Genomic DNA, 24,990 nt, shown 5'->3' on the forward strand with positions numbered 1-24,990 from the left:
AAACCGTTCCTACCTCAGGATCATCATCATCAAAATCATGGTAGGTGGAATGATCTGGATTATTCACTTTATCTAACAGTTCGATTGCCAAAGACCGTGTCAAAGGTTGTGTGACAAAAGGGTGCTATAAAAATAATATAGAACACTCATTAGAAATATGATTGGATGACATTTTACCTTTTGAAAAAAAGATATTTCAGGGAACAATAATACCTGTAGTAACTTCTCAGCAGTAGGTCTTTTCTTTGGATTTTTGGTGAGTGCCATTTTTACGAAATGATGAAAACTATTTGACCTAAGAAATTTTGAAAATTAAGACTTTTAAATTTTAATTATTTTTTTAGTCATGATTATGAAGTAAATAACACAAAAATACTTACCATTTCATTTTATCTTTTAGTTTAGGAGGCTGAAAATTACTTTTTGTCATTAGAAATAACGCTCTGAAAAATCAACAACAAATTGTTACACAGCATTTTAAGCTTTTATATTTTAATATATAATATAAATAATTCTATTACTATTAAATAATTCTATTACAATTACTAAGATAGAGCAAGACTCAGACTAGTATTTATGATGTAATAAGTACTGGGGGTGAGAGGATCACCCTTAATTTAAGCACAGAACTCTTCAATTATGATACACTGACCTCATTGGGTGCAAGTCGAACATAGGCGGCTGAAGCTCCGCAAGTTCTATGGCAGTGATTCCCACAGCCCAGAGGTCACAGAGCTGGTTGTAACCCCCTTTCCTCTCAACAGCTGCGACCTCTGGAGCCATCCTGAAGGAAATATTGCAGGGAAAAAAAAAACTGCAAAACTTGTGTTTACTGTATTTTCTTCCATATTCCCACCAGAGGCACTTGGAACTATCCCTTTCTAAGCTGAGGCCTACTTAGGCCTTGATATCTGAAAAATAAGTATGTAGTATTTGAAAGATCTCTGTCGAGATCTTGATCCCTTAAAAGACCCTCCATCCCAAGACCCTACTGGTGATTCCTTGGTTACTTTGCTATACTTATAAAGGTTTATAAAACTTGACATTTATAGTACAGCAACATAACCCAAATTTGTCCACACCTTAATCTCTTTTCTCTGTACAATGTAGAATTTTACAGAGAAATAACATCTTGCAATAAATGATCTATAATTTTTAGCTCTTACCTATTTGTACCAGTGAACTGCAATCTAGCCTCTGTTTTCATATGACCAAAACTACTTACTGGGGCATCAATAATCTTCATTTAGTATTTAGCTCATACTTACTATAAATTTAACTGGCAGTTTTTCAGCTTTATTTTAAAGGTGGAAGTTATAAAAATGAGTGTCTGCTTTTTAAAACTGTATTTATTTAGAGGAAAATTACCCAAATTTAGTTTTAACTTTCCTATATAGTCTTGTTCCAATTGTAGCTCTATAAATTTTTATTTGACTGATTTAAATTATATTTTCAAATATAAAAGTTTTTAAATTCTAAACAACGGTTTTGAAAATAACCAACTCTCACATATCAAAAGAATGATTTTAGTAAGTAACTTTACAAATACCCCTTGTCCTCCTATTATGATTTTAGGGAAGTCAAGTAAATTGGTGAAGTTAAAAATACGTACGTACACACACACACACACACACACACACACACACACACACACACACACACACCTTCTGACTTTCAAAATGCTTCCTCTTAAAATCTTTCTAATCTTAAAGTACTTCTTAAAAATAGTCGAACTCGGGGCGCCTGGGTGGCTTGGTCGGTTAAGCGTCCGACTTCGGCTCAGGTCATGATCTCACGGTCCGTGAGTTCGAGCCCCGCGTCAGGCTCTGGGCTGACAGCTCAGAGCCTGGAGCCTGTTTCCGATTCTGTGACTCCCTCTCTCTCTGCCCCTCCCCTGTTCATGCTCTGTCTCTCTCTGTCTCAAAAATAAATAAATGTTAAAAAAAAAAAAAATTAAAAAAAAAAAAAAGTCGAACTGTCATAAGAAAAGTGAATTTTAAAGTATGTCAGTTATTACTTTACTGATGGTTGGAATCTTCCAGTTTACTGGTACAAGTACACTAGCAGAGAAGGAAAATGCATAAAGCTGATATGCCCCACTTGCCGTGCGAGGAGATGTTCTCCACTCCTCTATAAATACACAAGTGAAAGACCCCAGCTAGTGCTTCTACTCCTGCCAGCTAGGCTGTATGCTTATACAGTCAACTGAGTTCATCTTTGAACCTCTTTATTCATTATATTATATACATTATTATATAATATTATAAATATGCAATTTAATTAAACGTTATAAAAAACTGATTTGTTAGCAGGTTAAAAAGGTAAGTTATGAAAATTAAAGTGAATGCTTACAAAAAAGCTTGTTAAAGACAAGTTTCTAAAGACAAAACCAAAAAACCTAGAAAATTATGCTGAGAATATGACAACTCTAAAAGACTACGAAGGCTACAGAATGCATAATTCCATTTGTAGGACATTCAGGGAAAAGGCAGAAATCAGATTGAGTGCTGCCAGAGGCTAGGGATGAAGGGACAGAATTTACTAAAGGGGGCAAAAGAACACTTCCTTGGGTGTTGGAAACCTATCTTTTATATTGAGTATAGTGCTATTTCTCACCACCAAAGCATACAAGTCTCTCAACACTGGGAGACTTGCACACCTAGTAAGGCTAAATCTATATCTCATAGACCTGACTTAAAAAAAAAAAAAGTCACATGCTTTGTACGTCCGAGTTCTTTAGAACTAAAGATTGTGCTTTAGAGAAACACAACCTGGAAAATGTAGTTGATGTATTATGGGTATAGTTTACATTATTAAGATATAACTCTAATTAGAGAGCCACTCAAAGAAAAGGCCTTGGTCTTATGGCAGGAAAGGAAAAAGGAAAAAGGAAAAAGGAAAAAGGAAAGAAGGAAGAAAAAGAAAAGAAACAAAGAGAAAGAAAAGAAAGTAAAAAAGAAAAAGACACTCATAAGCCTGAAATTAAAAGGTTTAACATACATCTGTGTTAATTTTGAGATTTGCCATTCAACAGATGTTTCTGATTAACTGAGGAACTGCCAACCTTAGTCACTCTGGACAAGACATTCCATTCTGTTCTACATCCCTAGAGTTCATGTGGGAAAGACATGAGATATATATATAGAGAGAGAGAGAAAGATGAAGACAGAGTGTGTTCCAAAAATTTACTTTGCCTAATTCACAATTTCCCATGTTCTGAAGACAGTTTCACTCTCTGGTGGGTAATAACATTAGAGTTTTTAATCTCTGAAGCTGCAGTTGGAGATCAGTAATCATCAACAAACATTTACTAAATATGTATAAAAATCATGCTGGACCCTACAGAGCAAGCGAGAGTTCTTTTATAGCAAGGTTCCCAAAAGCCATTATCAATCTTTTTAGAGCTTCTTCCACTTAATGAACATGGTAAAATATTCTTTGGCTGTGTATCCACAAGTGTACCCGCCTACACTGCATAAGCTCTTGATGATCTTCTTAATCTGTTTTAGTCTTAAAATTTTTGACCAGTGTATGTTTTCAATAAACGCTGTATTCAATAATGACAGAAAAACAAAATGTTAAATTATCAATTAAAATACAATTACCAATATGGTGTACCAATGAAAGATTTCCGTTTGGCAATTGTAGCTGTAATCTGTGCAGATACTCCAAAATCAGCTATTAAAAAAAGAAGAAACATTTAGGGAAGAAAACTGAGGGAAGGTAAAATGATTTACAGTAACATGAGAAGAAACATTTAACAATTATTTTCATTAAACTAATTTCACAGAAACGAGATATTCTTAAACATCACATTAAACTTTTTTAACTTTTATGGGTTAGCACTAAAATATCACTAAGTAGTCAGGGTGTATTACAGCCAAATAGATTCTCATATATCCCTGCATGAATCAGATGAAAACAAAAGTCAATGATTTTGATGAGAAAGAGCTGAGAAAATTTAACCCGCCAGACTTAATAATATTATAATTTCAAATTCTCAGGACCTGAAATTCAAGGAATATCACTGGAAGGGACCTTACATAGTCATATATTCCATTCACTTCCTGCCATACTCATGATGACTGACATCAAACAAACCAAGAATCTACCGGCAAATCTGCCTAGCCTGAAAAGACACCCAAACAGAATGCTCCCCAAAATCTTACCTTAGCAATACCTTCTAATCCCAACACCAATCACTAGGAAATTTGTTTTTATGCAGGACTTGTTGCTATTCTTTAAGTATGTTGAGGTCTAAATATTTTCTAGTTTTTTAACAGTCATTTCTAAATCCTTATCAACCAACATTTTATATATAGGATTTCTGTCAGTAAGGCACATAATATTAACACAAAATATTAAACTGCTGATAGAAACTGTTCACTATGACATCAATAGTTAGATAAATGCTTTTTTCATCTTTAGAGGTAGCTCAGCAAAATTTTATTATGTAAGTTAATTATCAGATAGATACTTTTATATCTGATCAGTCCTACTGTAGGCTATAATTCAAAATAGTTTTATTCATGCTTTTATAAAATAAATGTTTTTTGAATTCTGATTTGTCTTATAGTAATATATAATCCAAAATAACTTTCCTATTTATTAAACTCTTCATTTAATACCTAACGTCCATGATTCTGTTTATAAAAACTACTATACTATACATGTTCCCAGTCTCAAACTTTCAAATTAAGTTATTATTTAGGTTTGGAACTCTATTTTAGTCATAACCAAAAGTTATAAAAGGTACAGTTTGAAATAAAGCAACATCCAGCATCTAAATTACATCCTTATATTAGTAATATTGTTTTTGTTTTTTTTTTTGAGAGAGAGAACAAGTGGGGAAGGGGCAGAGGGAGAGGGAGACAGAGAATCCCAAGCAGGCTCCGCGCTGTCAGTACACAGCTCGATGTGGGGCTGGGTCCCACGACTGTTGGGATCATGACCCGAGCTGAATCAAGAGTCTGACTCTTAACCAACTGAGCCACCTAGGCACCCCGACTATATTTAGTTTTAAATGCTAACGTAAAGGTTGTGGGATTTTTGGTGTTATTGATTTTTTGGCTTTTGTTTGTTTACCCTGTTTTTTGGTTACAAGGCAATTTTGTACAAATTTCTTACTAAAAGTCACATTCCTCAGGTTACAGGTGAAAGAATTCCTGAAGAATTACTATTTTGCCTTATCTTTACAACAAATCTGTCATATGTGAAGGGCGGACTCTATCCCCATGTAGGAGAAAAGGGAACAGAAACAGGTTACATATGCCCCTCAAAGAGATTTCCACCTAAAAATACACGGATGCTGAGGGAAAAACTAATCTTACAGAGGCAAATAAAACTTACTATGTTCTGGAATAAATTTGCTCAAATGACAAAATTTTAATTTACTTACCCAATTTTACATGACCATTATCCGTTAACAGAATGTTAGCTCCCTTCAAAGCGAGAACATTTTAGTTAAAGTAAGAAACTTTTTATCAGACAGCACATATAATTGATCAAATATACGTATATAAAATGATCACAAGTGGCAGCCTTAGACCTAGAAATACTTAAAATTTAAAGTATGCCCAATTAAAGTGTTAAATTATTATATTTGCAGGAAAACTTAGGGTCTTTTAAGACAATTTGACTATTCTTATAAAATGTTCTACCTTGCAAAACGCTGCTATTAACACAATATGAATGTTATTATGAAAATGATGTATTAGTTTTCATCTGTTATATTCTTACTGATCAAACATTGTGACTGCCCTAAAACGTGACCTAATACTGGCATTTTCATTTCCTGTATTACATCTTAAACGTGTTACTTCCTGTTCTAGGAGTTCATCATCAGTTGAACCACTGCTGGTGCATAAGACTGAACCTTGCTGCTTACTCATGAGGCTGTCTATCTTAATGTGTTTGCCCACAGTTGAGGACCACCCAGAATATAAACAACTAGCCACAGGCCCACCGGATTAAAATGTCACCTGGCTGCATGACTGTGAGATAACAAAATATACACTGGTTTCTACCCCCCGGTTCCTAGCCCAGTTCCCCTGAAAGCCCTGTAATTTCCTAAGTGACAAGAGCCCTAGGAGCATCTTTTGTTCTAGTATATGCTTGCAGACCCTGGTTCTTGATGCAGTGCTCCTGAAACCTTTGTAATTTCAGGGGTCACAGAGTAGTGTCTTCTGTTCTAATGGAGCAACTCTGGGTAGGCTCCTGGATGGCTCCTGGATGAGGGCTGATCACTGGAAAGACCAAGCCATGACTAGAACTTCAGAATTTTCAGCCCTGCCCCCCATTCTCTTGAGAAGGGAGAAGAGCCAAAAATGGAGTTAATGACTGATCACGCCTACATGAGGAAGCCTCCATAAAATCTCAATGGTATGGGGTTTGGAGAGTTTTCGGGTTGAATTACACACAGAGGCACTGGGAGAGGGGTGTGTCTGGAGAATGCACGGAAGCTCCATGCCCCTTCCCACACACCTGGCCCTACACACCTCTCCCATCTGGATGTTCATCTGTATCCTTTATCATATCTTTTAATAAGCTGGTAAACATAAATAATTCCCTGAGTTCTGAGAGCCACACTAACAAATTAACTGAACTCAAGGAGGGGGTCTTTGGAACCTCCAATCTATACAGTCAGTTGCTCAGAAGCACAGCTGATAAACTGGGCTTGAACTGGTATCTGATGTGTGTGTGTGTTGGGGGAAGGGACAGTCTCATGGGGCTGAGCCCTTATCTGTGGGATCTGATGCTCTCTCCAAGTAGACAGTGTCAGAATTGAGTTAAATTGTAGGACACCCAGCTGGTATCACACCGGGGAAAAACCTGCAGACATGTGGTAACCACCAAGGTCAGAATGAAGTGTTCTGTGTGAGTAGTAAAGAAGCCTCAGGAGAGAAGCATATAGTCGGAAAGAACTGGGTTTTTCCCCCACACAGAAAGGGAAAAAAAACTCAGTTTTTCCCATTTCAATGTTAGTAGCATTCTGGCCACCTCTACTCCCTGATCTGAGCTCCAAAAAAGATGATAAAACCACTACATCTTCAACAAGCCCAAAGGTATAGAGACTTTCTAAATTTTATTTTTTGCCTTTTCTGTAACTTTTAAATGAGCAAGCAAAAGTAAGCAGGCTAAATCTTTAGTCCAAGGTGCCAACAATCATGTAATTATAGGCTAACAGGAAAAGCACTAGGAAACCGGCCCCACCCAAAAAAGAGGAAGCCATAAAGAAGACTGTACCCCCTGATATTACTGGGAATAATGGGAGAAACAAGAAAAAGAAGGGAGAAGGGACTACAGCAGGGATTTTAATTTGATCTAAGCCCCAGAGATCTAGATGTCTGCCACGGTCCTCAGTTTGGTCTTTGCCCAGCTCCAGACTAATTTTCCTAAATTGCAGTTTATATCATATTACGTGCATCTATGGCCTCTGATGCTCCCCTCTTCCTTCCATCCTTCCATCTCTCTCTCCTTGAGCAATCAGGTACTATTTTATGTTCTAGGGTTATAGTAATAAATGAGAACAAGCTCCATCTCTCATGAAGTTTACAGTGAATAGGAGAGAAAGAAAATCTAAAAATACATGCACACATGAATGAATGAATGAATGAACCAACAAATGATTCAAAGCCAGGAAGAGGGAAGTACTCTAAAGCCAAGTAAAGCAGGAAGAGAAGGCCTTTCTAAGGCAGTGATGTCTGAGCAGAGATCTAGATGAAGTGAGGGTGCAGAGGCATGCCAAAGTCTGGGAGAAAAACATTCCAGGAAGAGGGCACAGCAAATACAAAGTCTTGGCGCCAGAATGAGTCAACATACTCCAAAACCAGCAAGCTTAGTGTGGCTGGAACAAAATGAGTAAAATGGAGAGGAGTATGAGATGAAGTCAGAGAGAAAAGCTGGGGCCAGATCATGTAACACCTTACAGGCAATGGTAAAAACAAAACAAAACAAAACCCCCAAAACAAACATCTGGATGTTATAGTGAGTAACGGGATGGTGGTTTATAAGCAGAAGAGTGACAAGCTCTGATTTAAAAAGATCACTCTGGTTGCAAGGTGGAGAAGGACTGCAGAAACACACAAGAACAGGAACAGGGAGACTGGTTAGAAGGCTGCTGCAGAAGTGCAGGTATTAACAGACCGATGGCTTAGACCAGGGTAGAAATAGTGGTGATGGTCACACTCTCCCCAGCTGGGCTCAAACTCTGAAGTTCATCACACAATTCCTCCTGGAATCGAGCACAAAACCATCCGGCTATCCCCATCATATGTTCTCTTCTCTTTGATAATATGGCACAGTTTTTATATTCCCTAAAATGACCCCACACTTTCTGACGTCTTCATTTTTGCTTACATTGTTCCCTCTGCTTGGAAGGCACTCCAACCTCCATTTCTGACACAAATTTATCAGTCTTTCCAGATCATCTATGTGCTGATGACACAGTGCTTTTAATGCACTCATGTTATACTTCTCCCTATGAACTCCAAAGCTCTTTGCTTAGGTCTTAAATGGCTTATGAAAAACACTTAAAGTAAAGGATCTCAGCAGATGATCTGAGAATTCACTGAAATTTCATGCAAAATATGAAGGCATATGCATGAGGACATTTTCTGAAAAGAGAGTCCATGGCTTTCATTAGAGACTCAAAGAACAACATGATTAAGAAAAAAAATATTAAGAACCTTTATGCCAGAGAAAACCTCAGAAAATAAAAGGGGGAGAGAAATAGGAGAAAAGATGAATGAGGAAGAAGGTAAAAGAAAAATAAATGAAAGAAAAGAACTAAGTTGGGGAGATGGCAGTATCTTTAGAAAGAACCTCAGGAAGCCCTGCCCAAGCACCCTGGTTTACCGCAGAGCTGACCCCAGCACACCCAGTGCACCTGCTCTCCTCTGCCAGTTAAATCAGATCATCAGAAGATGTTACAATTGAATTTATCCATTTTGAAACATTATTAATGATAGTTCCTTAAGACTACCAAAGTTTTCTAAAATATTCAAAGTATGAAATGTTATAAAAACCCTAACTTGATGGAAGCTAAGGACTTAATTTGCAATTTACAAATAAATAACTAGAGATAAGCTAATACGGGTTATTATAACACTAATCCATAAATGTATGCTTTAAACAAGTGAATTTTGTGGCAAGTGAATCACATCTCAACAAAGTGAATCGTATCTCAATAAAGCTACTTTAAAAAAGTAATAAAATTCTTAAAAGTGTCACTTAATTTTATTACAGTAACATATTTCAGGTAAGAAATTCATCAGATAGACTAAGACAATTTTGCTCAACAGTTTGGTCTGAGTATTTAAAAATGAAGAGAGGGCCATTAGGTTAAACTTATGATGTATACCTTTATATCTCTGTGCATTTTTCCTTTACTGTGAAGATAGTATAATCCCTGGAGTTTCAAGAAAGAAAAAGAAAAAAAAAAAAAAACAGAAAAATTAACAAGACTTTATTTATTACAGAGAATACTTTGGGATTTAAAGTGATCAACTGAGTAGCAGTTTCTGTTTTTTATTTACTCATCACAGATAATCTAGCAGTAATCATTAATTTATTTTACTGAAATAGCCTAAAAGAAGAATCAAGAAAATGAAAAAGGCAAAGTTCTGTTGGAACCACTAATTTTCTTAAGACAATACTTTCCACTAAACTCTGCAAATAGTTTGAAATAACTTTTAAAAAGCATAAATGCAATTAGTATTAAAATGAGCTTCAATTCCCATAAGAGTGCTTAATTTTTAAGCCTTTCTTTGGTATTCAGAGAAGTATAAAAATACGAAACAACAAATTCACAGCACTTAAATTTGAGGTCATATTGTCACACTGAGGCTTTATAGTGCTTATCTGCAAATAAAATTTGAGTCTACTAGACAATTAAAAATGTGTTAATATACAAGAATTTACCAAATTAGATGTTCAATCCTTACTTTACTTAACAGACAATGCACAATAATTAAACAGTCTAATAAAAAATGTTAAATCAGCACTGGATTTACCTGTAGTGTTTCTCTGCTAACATATGCAATTTGCAGTTCTGACAGAGGTCCCGTTACTGTAAGAGAAGAAAATTTATATTAATGAAATTAGTCAAAGCATGTTTTTCAGTAAATGGCAAAGTTTTTACAAGTTCCACTAAGCAGTAGCCTTAATACACCTAAAAAACTGTACTAAAACATAAGCTTCATGAGGGCAACATTTTTTAAACCTGGTTTTTTCAGTGTTGTATCTCCAGTGTTCAGAACGGTGCCTAGCAGGGGAAAGCTGCAAACAAATGTTGTGGAATGAATAAAAGACTGAAATACTCTCTGAAATTAATTGTATTTTCATTTTTGTACCTTGCTGATCAATATTACCTCTTAAATGTTAAAAGAAATAAATCATGGCCTAGAGGTTTAGCTAGTTTCTTTTTTAATGTTTATTTATCTTGAGAGAGGAGAGTGTGCACACATAAGCTGGGAAGAAGCGGAGAGAGAGGGAGACAGAGAGTCCCTATCTATGCTGACAGCACATTAATATATGATCATAAACATATATATAAACATAATATATGTTCATAAAGATGCAATCAATAGACAAGTTTGGAAAGTAAAGGTCTCTTCCTTACCCAAACTATTACTCAATAATACTCAGTAATTACTCAATATCAATAGTTTGGCCTAAGGTCTACCAGACAATCTTATAAAGAAACATTTTAAATAATGTATGTTATGCATCTCACACAAGATTATGAATGGAATCATGTTACATATACAATTCTGAAACCTGCCCTTTTCACTTACCACAGACACCTTTCCATATCAATACATGTAACTTAAATCATATTATTTAAATAATATTTCTCTGTGTGCATCTATCCACTACTGAAGACATTTAAGTAGTTTTCTCTTTTTCACTACTAAATCACTTTAGAATAAAGAAATACATTAGATGGGAGAGACTATTCTAAGAATGGAACTAAATTCCAGTGGTGGAATCTTTTGCTAGATAGTAATCCCATATTTACCCAAACTTAACAACTTTGTAAAAATGTTTACTTTGGAGTACTTGTGGTATTTCACAATTGTGGAAGAGAGAAATGTATTTCACTTAGATTCTACCGGAGCACCTGGGTTAAGCATATGACTCTTGATTCGGCTCAGGTCATGATCTCACGCTTTGTAGGGTCAAGCCCCTGTGTTGGGCTCTGTGCTGATAGTGCAAAGCCTGCTTGGGATTCTCTCTCTCTCCTTTTCTCTCTCTCCCTTACTACCCTTCTCCCTCTTGTGCTCTCTCTCTCTCTCTCTCTCTCTCAAAATGAATGGATAAACACACACACACAAAAAAGTTTCCATTGAGGACAAGTCTGGGTCTGAGTGTCTGAAGACAAGCCATATAACTAATTCTTATGGTTTGTAAGCCCACTCTCATTCAGTAAGATGGGCATCCTTTAGATTTCTGTTTCCACAGTATGGCAAACAATCTGAATACCCTGAAAATAACACCTACAAATGACAGAAAAGAGTATTTTAAATAATCTTTTAAATGCCTAGCTAAGTTTGTTAACAGTAAGAGACTTTCCCAGGAACCAAAAACAAAGAGGAAATGAAAATCAGAATGGTAAAAATGTGAAATATTCTAGCCGTCTCTAAGGGAAAGGCCAATCTTGGTAAGCTGGGGTGTTGATTTTATCCCCTACAGGAACACAGAAGAAAAGTCCATAGGTCTGTAGAGGCAGAGTTAAAACAAATATCCCCACATAACCAGAACCCTCGAAGGACTACATCCTCATTTTATTTTATTTTATTTTTTTTTTAAATTTTTTTTTTTTCAACGTTTATTTATTTTTGGGACAGAGAGAGACAGAGCATGAACGGGGGAGGGTCAGAGAGAGAGGGAGACACAGAATCGGAAACAGGCTCCAGGCTCTGAGCCATCAGCCCAGAGCCCGACGCGGGGCTCGAACTCACGGACCGCAAGATCGTGACCTGGCTGAAGTCGGACGCTTAACCGACTGCGCCACCCAGGCGCCCCTACATCCTCATTTTAAAAGGGTAGCCAAGCACAAGGAGAAGACTCAGGATTTTGTGCCATGGCCTGGGATCTGGATAGGGGAAAATATCTTCTCCTGATGCTGTCACCACAGGCTTCTTGGTCATTCACGTTCAGGGTTCAGATACACTGGATACACTGACGTCTTGGGGTCACAGGAAAAAACCACTGTGGAAGATACACTCTCAAAAGCCATGTATAATTCCCACTGACGATGATCTCAGAACTCAAAATTATTAAATAAATGAGAAAGCAATTCGCCATAACTGACATGAAAAACTGTGGAAAATTGTTAACAATATTAAACAGAAATGAAAATGCTCAATAGAGGAGAAAATGCATTATGCTGGAACAATAAAAGGTTCTAATGTTAGTTCTTCAAAGAAAAAGTAAACAAATGGAGAGGAAAAAACTCATGAAAAAATGTAAATTCAAAATGTATCCCCGCCCCCCACACACACCTGTGGTGGTTTAAAATATGTCCAAGAATTCTTTGATATTTCCCCCTCAAGAGTTGGAACTTAATTCCCTTCCTGAGTATGGGCTGGACAGAAACGACTTGCTTCTGAAGAACAAAATATGGCAGAAGGGCCAGCATATGACTTCTGCCACTCCATCATAAAAGGCTGTGTGGCCTCCTCCCGCTCTCTGGAATCACTTGCTCTGGGGCGGGGCGGGGCGGGGCGGGGGTGGGGTGGGGAGGGGGGTAGCCAGCCACCATATTGTGAAGACACTCAAGCTGTCCCATGGCTAGATCCACAGAGCAAAAAATTGAGACCTGCCAACAGCCATCAAGGAACTGAAGCTTTTGTCAACAACCACATTAAGTGAAACCACTTGACAGTAAATTCTCCAGCCCTGGTCAGGCCTGGATAACTGCAGTCCCAGCTAACAGCAACGCTGCAGCTTTATGAGAGAATCTGAGCTGGACTCACCCAATTAAGCCATTCTTGAATTCCTGACCCTCAGAAACTGAGACACAATATTTGCTGTTTTAAGCTGCCAAATTTGGGGATCATTTGTTATACAGCAATAGACAACTAATACAGTTCTCTCTTTTAAGATTTAAATTTAAAAAGTCATATAGAGTGATGGAATTAAGAGCCGTAAAACAAAATATAAAAATTGGTTTAATGATACTTTAGAAAGCCGAAATAGAAGAGGGAAAAAAGCAGGCATTACCCAAAAAAGGGCAAGTTCTTTACAAATTTTGCAAGACAGATCAATATGGTTTGTAGATACCTATAAAAAAAGCAAAACCCCACAAGCATTAGGGTTATTAGAAAAGAAGAACTTTCTCTTTTACTAGATAAGGTAACCCAAGTTATTACACTACTCCCACAGAAGGACAATGTGATAAAAGAGAGAGGAGAGAAGAGAAAGAGAAATACAGGTATATATCTTATGTGGCTGTGTAAGCAGAGAGCGCTGCAGACTACCCGAAGAGGAGTACACACATCTCCACGAGGAGGTCATTTGGTAGAAGTCAGGGTGCAGTCAAGAGTGAATAGAGAGACAGGGTCTGGGGTTCTTTGTATAATCATGTAAATCCCTCGCATGTACATTTGAGAATACTCAGGGCATTGCAAACGATCATTTCTCCCGTTGACCCAGCTGATCAGTTTAAATCAATCAATATTAACAAATCCATATTACTTTGTTACTTCCAACGTTTGGCTGAAATGGAAATAACAACAATCACGACAAAACTATTTCCGTAACTAAACTGGTCCTCTTGCTTCTTCCTGAAGAAAGCAGAAGAGATGCCTAAGGCCATGCATACATACTATCTGGTGGAACTACTTGACAATTGGAGAAAGGCTTAAGAAAGGGACGCTTAAAACTGAGGTCATAAAAGAATGAATGAAAAATTACAAGAGAATAAGACACAAATATAAAATGAAGGGAGGGGCACCTGGCTGGCTCAGTAGGTTGAGAGTCTAACTTCAGCTCAGGTCATGATCTCACGGTTCCCAAGTTCGAGCCTGGTGTCGAGCTCTGTGCTGACAGCTCAGAGCCTGGAGCCTGCTTTGGATTCCGTGTCTCCCTTCCTCTCTGCCCCTCCCCTGCTCATATTCTGTCTCTCAAAAATAAATAAAAACGTTAAAAAATTTTTCTAAATGAAGGAGACTTGAAATAGAACCAAGTAATTTCTAGAAATGAAAAATACAGTCACCAAAAATTAAAACCTTATGCATGTACTAATCACAGCTGTAAATCCATATACTATAGGAGGGTTATGAGTATCCTCAGTGCTCTACTGAAGGATTAAACAGTGCAAAATACAAGGTTGAGTTTAAGAGACACAGAGAAGATTTAATGTATATCTAATTGAAATTTTAAAGGAGAGATCAGAGAGACTGAGGTAGAAAAGATTTTTGAAGACAGAATTACTGATAATTGTCCACGCTTGATGAATAAGTGAAATCCTCTGAGGTAAGCACTTTAAGACCTAAGCAAAAAAAGGCAATGCAAATCCGTATTTAGATACTAAAAACACCATAAATTAAGAGAAAAAAAAAATCTTAAAACCAATTAGAAAAAGGTTGCCTGAAAAGGATCAATGTATAGTGAGAGAAGAAGATACTACAGAAAAACTATAAAAGCTAGAAGACAATGCTGACAGCAAATATCTGTCTATGTCTCTTACACGACAAGTGAAGGGTGAGGGCCAAACACTGAGAGTTCAACCACTAGAAGACCTAGACCAGAACTTTAGGATGAAGGAAATTAAATGAGTAAGTATGAGAAAAAATAGTAGACAAATTAGTCCAAATTAAGACAACAAAAAGGGAAATAGCTTTTTGACTTCGGAAGAAATCACAAGCTTCCAGACATACTGTGTGTTCTACAATGCAAAATAATGCCACATACGTCTCACTTTTCACTGAATCTTTGAAATCAAAATGTCATTAATAAAAAAGTTTCTCACATATAAAGAACAGTTGTACTTAATACAAAATATACTCAGAAAAGAAAGAACTTTTCATAAAGCAGAAATGTTCTCATGTTCTTCCATCTGGCTTTCAAGTCTCTCTGTATCTGACCCCATCCCCCAAATACATCCCCCACATCAATAAGAGTGATGTTACCCGTCACACCTTCACATCACCGTACTGCTGTTTCACCTCCTAGAATGTACTTGTACCTCTTCTTTCTACCCAAAGTTTATGCATCAATTGAAAACCCATTTTCCTCATTAAGCCTTCAAAAACAATTCCAGAAAATCTATCATTTCCTTTTTCCTATTCCAACTGTAGTTAGCAGTACTTTAAAATACTATTATGTCAATCTTTATGGTAAAAGTAAAATGTATACCAAGAAGATACAGTAAAGTGAAGTGAGATGGAGACAGTAAAATTCCTACCCAAACAGTCTGTTAACATCTGTTTTATTACAATCAACCTTCAAAATTACTTAAGAGGCCCTAACGGGAAAATCTGAGCCAAAATCCCATATAAAGAAAAATGCAACCTTTTCCAAAATATTTTCTCATAAAATTGACATCTGACTTATTAAGACATTACTTTACATTAATCTTTAAAAAGCACATCTCTAGTAAAAGAATAAACTCTGCAGCTTGTGACAATAACCCATTAACAGAAACAGAACAGGACAGGGAGAGAAAGAAAAGACAGTAAACGCTGTTATTTTACTTTACAAGTCTTTCTTACATACTCCACTGAAATCTCAATAAAAAAGTTTTAATAATTTTTAAACATTTTTATTAATGTTTATTTATTTCTGAGAGACAGAGACAGAATGTGAATGAGGGAGGTGCAGAGAGAGAGAGGGAGACACAGAATCCAAAGGAGGCTCCAGGCTCTGAGCTGTTAGCACAAAGCCTGACGTGGGGCTCGAACTCACCAACAGTGAGATCATGACCTGAGCTGAAGTCGGATGCTTAACCAACTGAGCCACGAAGGCACCCCAAAAAGTTTTAATAATTTTTAATTCCCCAGAATCTAGTATTTTTAAAAAGTAAACAATTTAATTGATGCTTCTTGAATACACAAGAGCAAATCAATGATCTTTGTATTAATACCACGCGTGTATTAACTAGATATTCTTTTGGCTTAGCGTTAACCATCAAGGCCTTTTTTACATGTTATTTACAAGCTTGAGTTTGAAATTTTGTTTATTTATTTTGAGAGAGAGAGAGAGAGAGAGAGAGAGAGAGAGAGAGCATGAGCAGGGGAGTGGCTGAGCAAGGGAGAGAGAGCATTCCAAGCAGGCTCCACACTGTCAGTGCAGAGCCCCATGCAGGGCTCGATCCCACGAACTATGAGATCATGGCCTGAGCTGAAATCCAGAGTTGGATACTTAAACAACTGAACCACCCAGGCCCCCTGAAACTATATATAATATGCCTTCTTTAGAAATAGCAACGAATTCAACTGCCTATAATTTTGTAACTTATAAAGCAAATGCTCCTTTCATCCATATATATCTTTTTTTTTTTTTTTTAAATTTTTTTTTTTTTTTCAACGTTTATTTATTTTTGGGACAGAGAGAGACAGAGCATGAACGGGGGAGGGGCAGAGAGAGAGGGAGACACAGAATCGGAAACAGGCTCCAGGCTCTGGGCCATCAGCTCAGAGCCCGACGCGGGGCTCGAACTCACGGACCGCGAGATCGTGACCTGGCTGAAGTCGGACGCTTAACCGACTGCGCCACCCAGGCGCCCCTCATCCATATATATCTTACATTCTTTTACATATCTAAATAATAATAAAACATTAGTTTTCTCTCCTGAAAACATTAATGCTTTAATAACTATATTTTAAGAAACTCTACTTAATCTCTATAAAACATAACTTTTGTCTTACCATGATAAATATCCTGTAAAGAACCACCTCCACAAAACTCCATGCATATCCAAAGTTTATCTCGCCTATAAAGAGAATATAAACATGTATCACATTTTCATGATGAAAATGATCTGAGGTAACAAGTACTTTAAGGTTGTATGCTATAACCTTGAAAAACCACATAAATTCAATGTGCTAAGAAAAAAAGCTAGTTAATCTCTATGAGTAAAAGAATTAATATAATGTGTTGTTATAACTCAATCCAAGGTTTTAATCCTTAAAATAGACCATTTGTAGGATATAAAAATGTCAGACACATCCAAACAAAATTCCCTCTAGTTAAAAACTTTTCCTCCCCCTCCCAGTTTACCTACCTACTCCAAGACAGTATTATAGAAGTTAAATGTTAGTTAAAATGCTCAGACCAAAAACTATGTAGAAGATTCATCACAGAATGGCAATACATCTCAAAGCATATCACATTAATAGTGCTATCATCAACAAAACAGACAAAATGCAAATTTTACCATCACATCTAGTAAAAAAAGGTCTTTCCAAAACAATCTGTTAAAATTTATCACTTACCTGTCTTTATATAGCATTTCCCTCTCACACTCAATTAAGATATCATAATCACAGTCACAAGAGAAATAATTAGCAAAGATTTGATAGCTTATTCCTTGTTCAATCACAACTTCATCTCACAATGTACCAGGAAATATACTATTCTCAGGGGGCAGAGATGGAATAGAAAGTCTCTGAACCCAGCAAGCTCAGTTGAACACAGAAGATTCTACCTTAACATGTCTGTCTCTCTCCCCACTGCATTCACAGTGCTTAGAAGAGCCAGCAAATGAATATTTATTTCATAAATGAATGAATACAAGAGTGACTGAAAAAAATAAACAAATTGATTAGATCAAGAGTCAGCAACTCTGGCCAGTGGGCCGAATCTAGCCTACTGTCTGATTTGTACAGCCCAGGAACTAAGAACGGTTTATGTGTATACACACACACATCTATATGTATGTATATGAATATATGTGTGTATATATATGTGCGTGTTTTAATTTAAATTCAAGTTAGTTAACATACAGCGCAGTCTTAGCTTCAGGAGTAGAAACCAGTGATTCATCTCTTACATATGACAGACACCCAGTACTCATCCCAACATATGCCCTCCTTAATGCCCATCACCCATTTAACCCATCCCCCACCCACCTCTCCTCCAGCAACCCTCAGTTTGTTCTCTGTATTTAAGAGTCTCCTATGGTTTGCCTCCCTCTCCGTTTTTATTTTATTTTTCCTCCTCTTCCCCTATGTTCATCTGTTAAGTTTCTCAAATTCCACATGAGTGAAATCATGTATTTGTCTTCCCATGACTTATTTCGCTTAGCATAATACACTCTACTTCCATCCATGCTGTTGCAAATGGCAAGATTTCATTTTTTGATGGCCAAGTAATATTCGTGTGTGTGTGTGTGTGTGTGTGTGTGTGTACACACACACACACAACTTCTTTATCCATTCATCAGCCAATGGACATTTGGCCTCTTTGCATACTTTGGCTACTGTTGACAGCACTGCCATAAACATTGGGGTGCATGTGCTCCTTCAAATAGGCATTTTTGTAGCCTTTGGATAAATACCTATTGGTGCAATGCTGGGTCGTAGGGTAGTTCTACTTTTAATTTTTTGAGGAACCTCCACACTGTTTTCCAGAATGGCTGCACCAGTTTGCATTTCCACCAACAGTGCAAAAGGGTTTCCCTTTCTCCTCATCCTCGCCAACATCTGATGTTGCCTGAGTTGTTAATGTTAGCCATTCTGACAACTGTGAGGTGGTATCTCATTGTGATTTTGATTTGTATTTCCCTGCTGATGAGTGATGTTGAGCATCTTTTCAGGTATCTGTTAGCCGCTTGGATGTCCTCTTTGGAAAAGTGTCAATTCCTGTCTTTTGCCCATTTCTTCATTGGATTATTTGGTTTTTTGGGTGTTGAGTTTGCTAAGTTTTTTATAGATTTTGGTACTAACCCTTTATATGATATGTCATTTGCAAATATCTTCTCCCATTCTGTTGGTTGCCTTTTAGTTTTGGTGTCTGTTTCCTATGCTGTACAGAAGCTTTTTATCTTGATGAGGTCCCAATAGTTCATTTTTGCTTTTATTTCCCTCGCCTCTGGAGACATGTCAAGTAAGAAGTTGCTATGGCCGAAGTCAAAGAGGTTGCTGCCTGTTTTCTCCTGTAGGATTTTGATGGTTTCTTGTCTCACATTTAGGTCTTTCATCCATTTTGAATTAATTTTTGTGTTACGGGTAAGAAAGTGGTCTAGTTTTATTCTTCAGCATGTCGCTGTCCAGTTCTTCGAGTACATTTGCTGAAGAGACTGTCTTTTTTCCATTGGATACTCTTTCCTGCTTCGGTTTTTATATTTTTAAATGGTTGGGGGCAAAAATCAAAAGAAGAATTTTTCTTGACACATGACAATTATACAAAGTTCAAATTTTAGTGTCCATATAAAGTTTGATTGAAACACAGTGACACTCACTTATGGCTACTTTTGTACTAAAGCAGTGTAATTGAGTAGCTGTGACAGAGAAACAGACAAAGCCTAAAATATTTACCATATGGTTCTTTACAGAAAAGGTGTGCTGATCCCTGGATTAGACTGTAATTTGATTAAGTACACAATCCAGGCATGAATAACATTCTGTGAGAACCCAGAGGTAAGAATATCTAGGAAAGTCAAGGGAAATTTTAGGGAGGAGATATCATTTGTTGTGTCTTGAAGTTAAAGTAGGAATTCAACACTGAGAGACAGGGAAGGGGCCTGCTCAGAGAATGAAAATTTGAAAGAAGATGCTACACTTGAAAGACTATGGGTAATTTAATGTGAATCAAACGCAGACTACCTGAAGAGACAATGGCAGGAAAGGAAGCTAGAATAGGTGGGGTGACACTGTAAAACAATGCTTGGTTTATAAACTCCTCAGTTCAGTTACCTTCATCTGGATGGTCTCTACTTTGTCAATGTCTTTTAAAATGTAGCATCCAGAATCAAGTACTATTCTAAGTGTTGCATACAAAGTGGAGTTGCCGGGGCGCCTGGGTGGCTCAGCTGATTGAGTGTCTGACTTTGGCTCAGGTCACAATCTCATGGTTCGTGGGTTTCAGCCCTGTGTTGGGCTCTGTGCTGACAGCTCAGAGCCTGGAGCCTATTTCAGATTCTGTCTCCCCCTCTCTCTGCCCTGACCCCACCCGTGCTCTGTCTCTCTGTCTCTAAAATAAATAAACATTAAAAAAGTGGAGTTGTTATCAGACATAGATCACACATGGTGGTGGTGAGAGATTAACCAGACCTACAAGGAGAGTGGACGTGGTTGAGTACGATGCACCATGCAGCATGTAACAGGGAACACAAGGATCCGAGCATGAACATCAGTACACAGTGAAAAAAATACCATGATTTTAGAGGCAAAGCTGACATAGTGAGGACCGGAAGAAGAAATCTGAAGTCACTCTGGTATCTAAAATTCACAGGTGGTCCACAGACCAATGAAACTGAGGCATGACATGGCAATGGATGGTGAAGTATGAGCTAGCTGCCCAGTGGTCTGGTTTTACTAACTCTCAGAATACATGCCCGGGGCTGGCAGATGGATGTCTTATTCAAAAGGATGAAGGCATTTATGGCTGGTGATTGCAACACAGGGAGAAGTCTAATTACCCTTGAGAATCAACAATTATCTCCTTTATTTGAACACTTATATTTCTATTAACTGGGCTAAAGGCTATCTTCAGGTTCTTAGCAACTGCTCTAAAACCTCTGATTTTAAGTTTGAAGTTAACTAAAACCTCTGGATCTTTTTTATGTTAAAAAGGAGTCAGATGATTCTCCAGCTTCACATTTGTTTATCTGGTTCATTAAAACTATGCATAGGACTTTGTCTTTATTTGTTAAATCTCACATAAACAAAAGCTCCTTGTGGTACTCAATAAGTTTTCAGAGTGTAAAATAAAAGGGGTTCTAATAGCAAAATGTTTGGGAACCACTGCTCTAAAATATTTTCACATCTGTCCTAAATGAATCTTTCATGTAAAATACCTGACATAAGCATTTACAGGACAAGTAGCAGGGGTTCTTACATATCTTACAAAAACTGGGTGAATGGTTGTTCTGGGTCGGCTCAGAATAAAGTAACATGTAAATTGCTTAGAAAAGGGCCCAGAATATAAGCCCAATAAATGTAAGCTATTTTCTATTCCTTTTGTTACAATTCATCTTGTAGTCTATTTTTGTAAGTCACCTTAAGTTGCTCTGGAACTCAGTGACAATATAAACACATAAAATTGGCATTTTCTTTTTTAAGGGGAAAAAAAAAGAGGGGCACCTGGGTGGCTCAGTTGGTTAAGCATCAGACTTCAGCTCAGGTCGTGATCTCATGGTTTGTGAGTCTGAGACCCGCATTGGGCTCTGTGCTGTCAGCTTGGAACCTGCTTCAGATCCTCTGTCCTCCCTCTCTGCCCCTCCCCTGCTCATACTCTCAAAATAAACATTTAAAAAAGAGAGATGGGACTGATGACTTGACTTCTTACTAAAGTCACAATAATCACCACTTCTTTCTTATGAATGTTCACTAATTATCTGATTAATAATTTATTCTAGAGGTTTGCTGGGGCTGATGGTGGACATCAAGGTTAACAATTTTCCAGAAATTTGTTTTTCCTTTCCTTTGCAAATTGGTCATTGCTGACCACTAATCTTTTGGTACCTCTTCTATCTGTCAAAAGACACTCACTGATAGTGGATAACAATCCCATCTGATAACTTTTCACTGTAATAAGATATAATTTTTATATAAGTCTCAAAGCTCAGATTCATTTAAAGTATCTAGCTGCTCTACAATTATCTCCTCATCTATCTCCTGCTTCAATCCCTTCTTCATAATGATTTTCCTACCCTTTCCAATTGGAAAACAATTCTCCTCAGTAGAGAAAAGGGACAAAAGAAATTAGTTCTCCACTTTTTTACATATTTCAGTATTACACCATCCTCTATTTGACACTGGTCTATCCCCCTTCCCAATCCTGCTTAAAACAATTTTCTAGTCATTCTACGTAAAATTACTTTCCAAACTTACAAAGGAAAATAAATAATGATTTAAAAACTATATATACTATATATATACTTTACTTTTTAAGATGTCTAAAATATATTTAGTTAAGTCTGGTATTATCAGAAAGGCTGAATATTCAGAATCTTTTAGAAAAAGTACTTCCATCTGTTCCATGAATGCCCTTCTTGAGAAGACAAATCTGCATCTACTTTTTTGGTCATTTACCAAGCCATCTGCCTAATAGGAAAGGACTTGACTCACTTGGCCCATTTCATGCAGGCCAATAAATACTAAAATCTTTGTCCCTAGATATCTGAATTGAAACAATTAACCACCAAGGTAAATACTCAAGGTATCACGATAAATTTTCTTGTAATTCTTTTCTCTTATTCTGTAAAGTTCTCTTTCTATAAGGAATAGAAAAATAAGTAAAGGGAGGGAAATTTTAATCTTCTAGTTCAATGTTTACTAGAGCATATAGGAATTAACATTCTAATTATTTCACTGAGCTAAAAATCTTACAATTTCTAAAACATACTTTAAAAAAAATTTTTTTTTAATCTTTATTTTTGAGAGAGAGAGAGGGAGACGGAAACGGAAGGGAGGTACGGAACGGGAGCTGGGAAGGAACAGAGAGAGAGAGAGAGAGAGAGAGAGAGAGAGAGAGACACCCAGAATCTGAAGCAGGCTCCAAGCCCTGAGCTGTCAGCACAGAGCCCAAAGCAGGGCTTGAACTCACAAACTGCCAGATCATGACCTGAGCCGAAGACGGGTGCTTAACTGACCAGCCACCCAAGGCACCCCAATCTTCCCACACTTTGTAACACATCACTGACTTAAAACTGATTAAACATTGTGGATTTATATATTTTGCCCAAATATAACATAATTTAAAAAGTAAAAGAAAATGTGAGCAAGATCACCAAGAATCCACAGCTCTAGAATGTCTGCTAGAAACTGGCATACCAAATCATTCTCCCTGGGATGGGACAGCTGGCCATGCCCCGATACTGCAGTCTGCTGATCCCTGTACTTAACTGTGGGTTATCCTGCTGAACAAAACATTTCACAATAACTACTCCAGTATATTCAGCAAAATAATTCAACTCCTAATCATAACTTTCAATGTGAAAAAGAAAAAGTTTAATAACTGCTAGTTGTTTTAATATAGGATAACTTTATTTAATGTGAACTGAATTTAAAATATTTTGGTGCATTTTCAAACAGACAAAATTTACTGCATTCCAAAAAGTTATAGGTAATTCATCTATCTACTTCCCCTTTAACAATGAAGGGTAGTTCTGTATTCGGGGATACAAGCTGACCTATTTCTCTATAGTTATACCTAACAACCCCCAGTTCAACCTACTAATTTCCAAAGAATGGGTGAGCAGACAGCAATCCTATGTGAAGTATGCTTACCATAAAAAAAAAAAAAATCAATGTGCACTTAAACCAGTTTTAGGAATGTCACATACTATATAGTCTTCTCTTGGAAATTAACAATGCCACGGATATGTTAAAGGCTCTGAGAAATCATGCAGTGAGGCAGGGGTAGCTGGGAGAAGGGAAGGAGGAACAGGTGGAGAGAGGAGAAGGAAGAGACGGAAGAAAGGAAGAATGGGGATGGAGGAAGTTAGGAAGTGGAGAAAGGGTAGGAGGAAGAATGGGATTTTAAAAAAAGCAGAGGAGAGAGGGAAGAGGAAAAAGCAAGAAAACTTCTTTAATTTTGTTTAGTTCACTACTTCCCCAAATTATTTTTTCCATAGACCCCTTGTTTTCAAATCACGTACTAGCATCCCTCAGAACTAATGTTCCTAGAAAACACCCTAGCAATTCTGGTATAAGGAGGCATCTCATAAGAGAGTTCCACCAAATTTTCTTCCTAAAGCAGTGGTTCTCAACGGGGGTGATTTTGTCCCCAAAGGCATATTTGGCTTATCAAAGACATTTCGGGTTGTCCTAACTGGGAAGGTGTTACTGGCATCTAGTAGAGGCCGGGACACTGCTAATTACCCTAGCCAGCATGTGAAGTAACTGCTGTTACTACTACTCTGGTTGCACTTGAAGGAAACAAATGTTTGTATCAGTATAACTAGAAAACTAAAAACAAAATAGGAACATTAGTGGAAAACTGGTGAAATTAATAGGAAGTACCTTAGTTTGGCTAATAGTATGGTACCAATGTTGATTTCTTAGTTTTGACAAATGTACCAGGATTATGTAAGATGTTAGCAATAGGGAATACTGACAGAACTCTTCGTACTATCTTTGCAACTTTTATGTAAATCTAATACATTCCAAAATTAAAAGTTTCCTTTTTTAAAAAAAGAGGGTAGCTAGGTACAAATTAAAATGAACTTAACGATAATCTTTATTTCCATAGTGTGAGCATTCAAAAAAGCATTTCCAGTTATTAAGTTCCCTCCCCAGTCCCACCTCTAGCTCTAGAAAAAAATTTCTTCCAGTTTCGATATAACTCAAGGGACAAACATCTCTTTCCTGGGTTATGACATTCACACTATAATAAAACGAACATCCTCACTGTCTCAATCCCCCACACACCAGGTCCATCCGCCACAGATACACTACTCTGTACTCTGTGTTCAAACCTTTAACAAGTATGCTCAATACCTACAGGTCCTAATTAAGGGATAAAAGATGCCTTTCTTTGCCAAACCTCCATGGCCTTACCTACTGCAACTACAGACTTACCCTTTAAGCTCTAGTATGAAACTATTAGTTGCCTCCTGAGTAGTTCATGGTATTTTCACGCATGCATTTCCTTTGCCAGAAGTTATACTTTTCTCCACACATTAGATGCTACAGTAAATGCCTACTAACACTTTAACACCCAACATTTAGGAATCATATCATTCACACAGCTTTCTCTGATTCCCTTACTCTGACAAAATCAGATTTTCTACCGTCTTTACACTTTACGTCTTATGTGGAAATTATTATTGTACCTAGCATACTATGTTGCAATTATTTGCTCATGAGTATTTCTTCT

At 37.2% G+C, this 24,990-nt stretch overlaps 1 protein-coding gene across 4 annotated transcripts in view; it reads right to left on the minus strand.

Annotated features, from left to right (window-relative positions):
- Window positions 1-24,990, minus strand: part of MAP4K3 (mitogen-activated protein kinase kinase kinase kinase 3) — a 206,459-nt gene that overhangs the window by 70,596 nt on the left and 110,873 nt on the right. For all 4 annotated transcript variants that reach the window (XR_015249002.1, XM_086700431.1, XM_086700432.1 and 1 more), the window contains 9 exons: window positions 16,875-16,939; window positions 10,014-10,069; window positions 9,362-9,409; window positions 5,399-5,441; window positions 3,606-3,678; window positions 653-784; window positions 381-443; window positions 214-295; window positions 14-124 (listed from right to left, as the gene is read on the minus strand). Coding sequence is in view for 3 of the 4 variants with exons in the window: in XM_086700431.1 (XP_086556557.1) it covers window positions 14-124; window positions 214-295; window positions 381-443; window positions 653-784; window positions 3,606-3,678; window positions 5,399-5,441; window positions 9,362-9,409; window positions 10,014-10,069; window positions 16,875-16,939 (673 nt within the window). In the remaining variant the exon portion in view is untranslated. The remainder of the gene's footprint in view (window positions 1-13; window positions 125-213; window positions 296-380; window positions 444-652; window positions 785-3,605; window positions 3,679-5,398; window positions 5,442-9,361; window positions 9,410-10,013; window positions 10,070-16,874; window positions 16,940-24,990) is intronic.

Source organism: Puma concolor, chromosome A3 (assembly GCF_028749965.1).
Source record: "Puma concolor isolate L17-30 chromosome A3, mPumCon1.1.hap2, whole genome shotgun sequence".
NCBI lineage: Eukaryota > Metazoa > Chordata > Mammalia > Carnivora > Felidae > Puma > Puma concolor.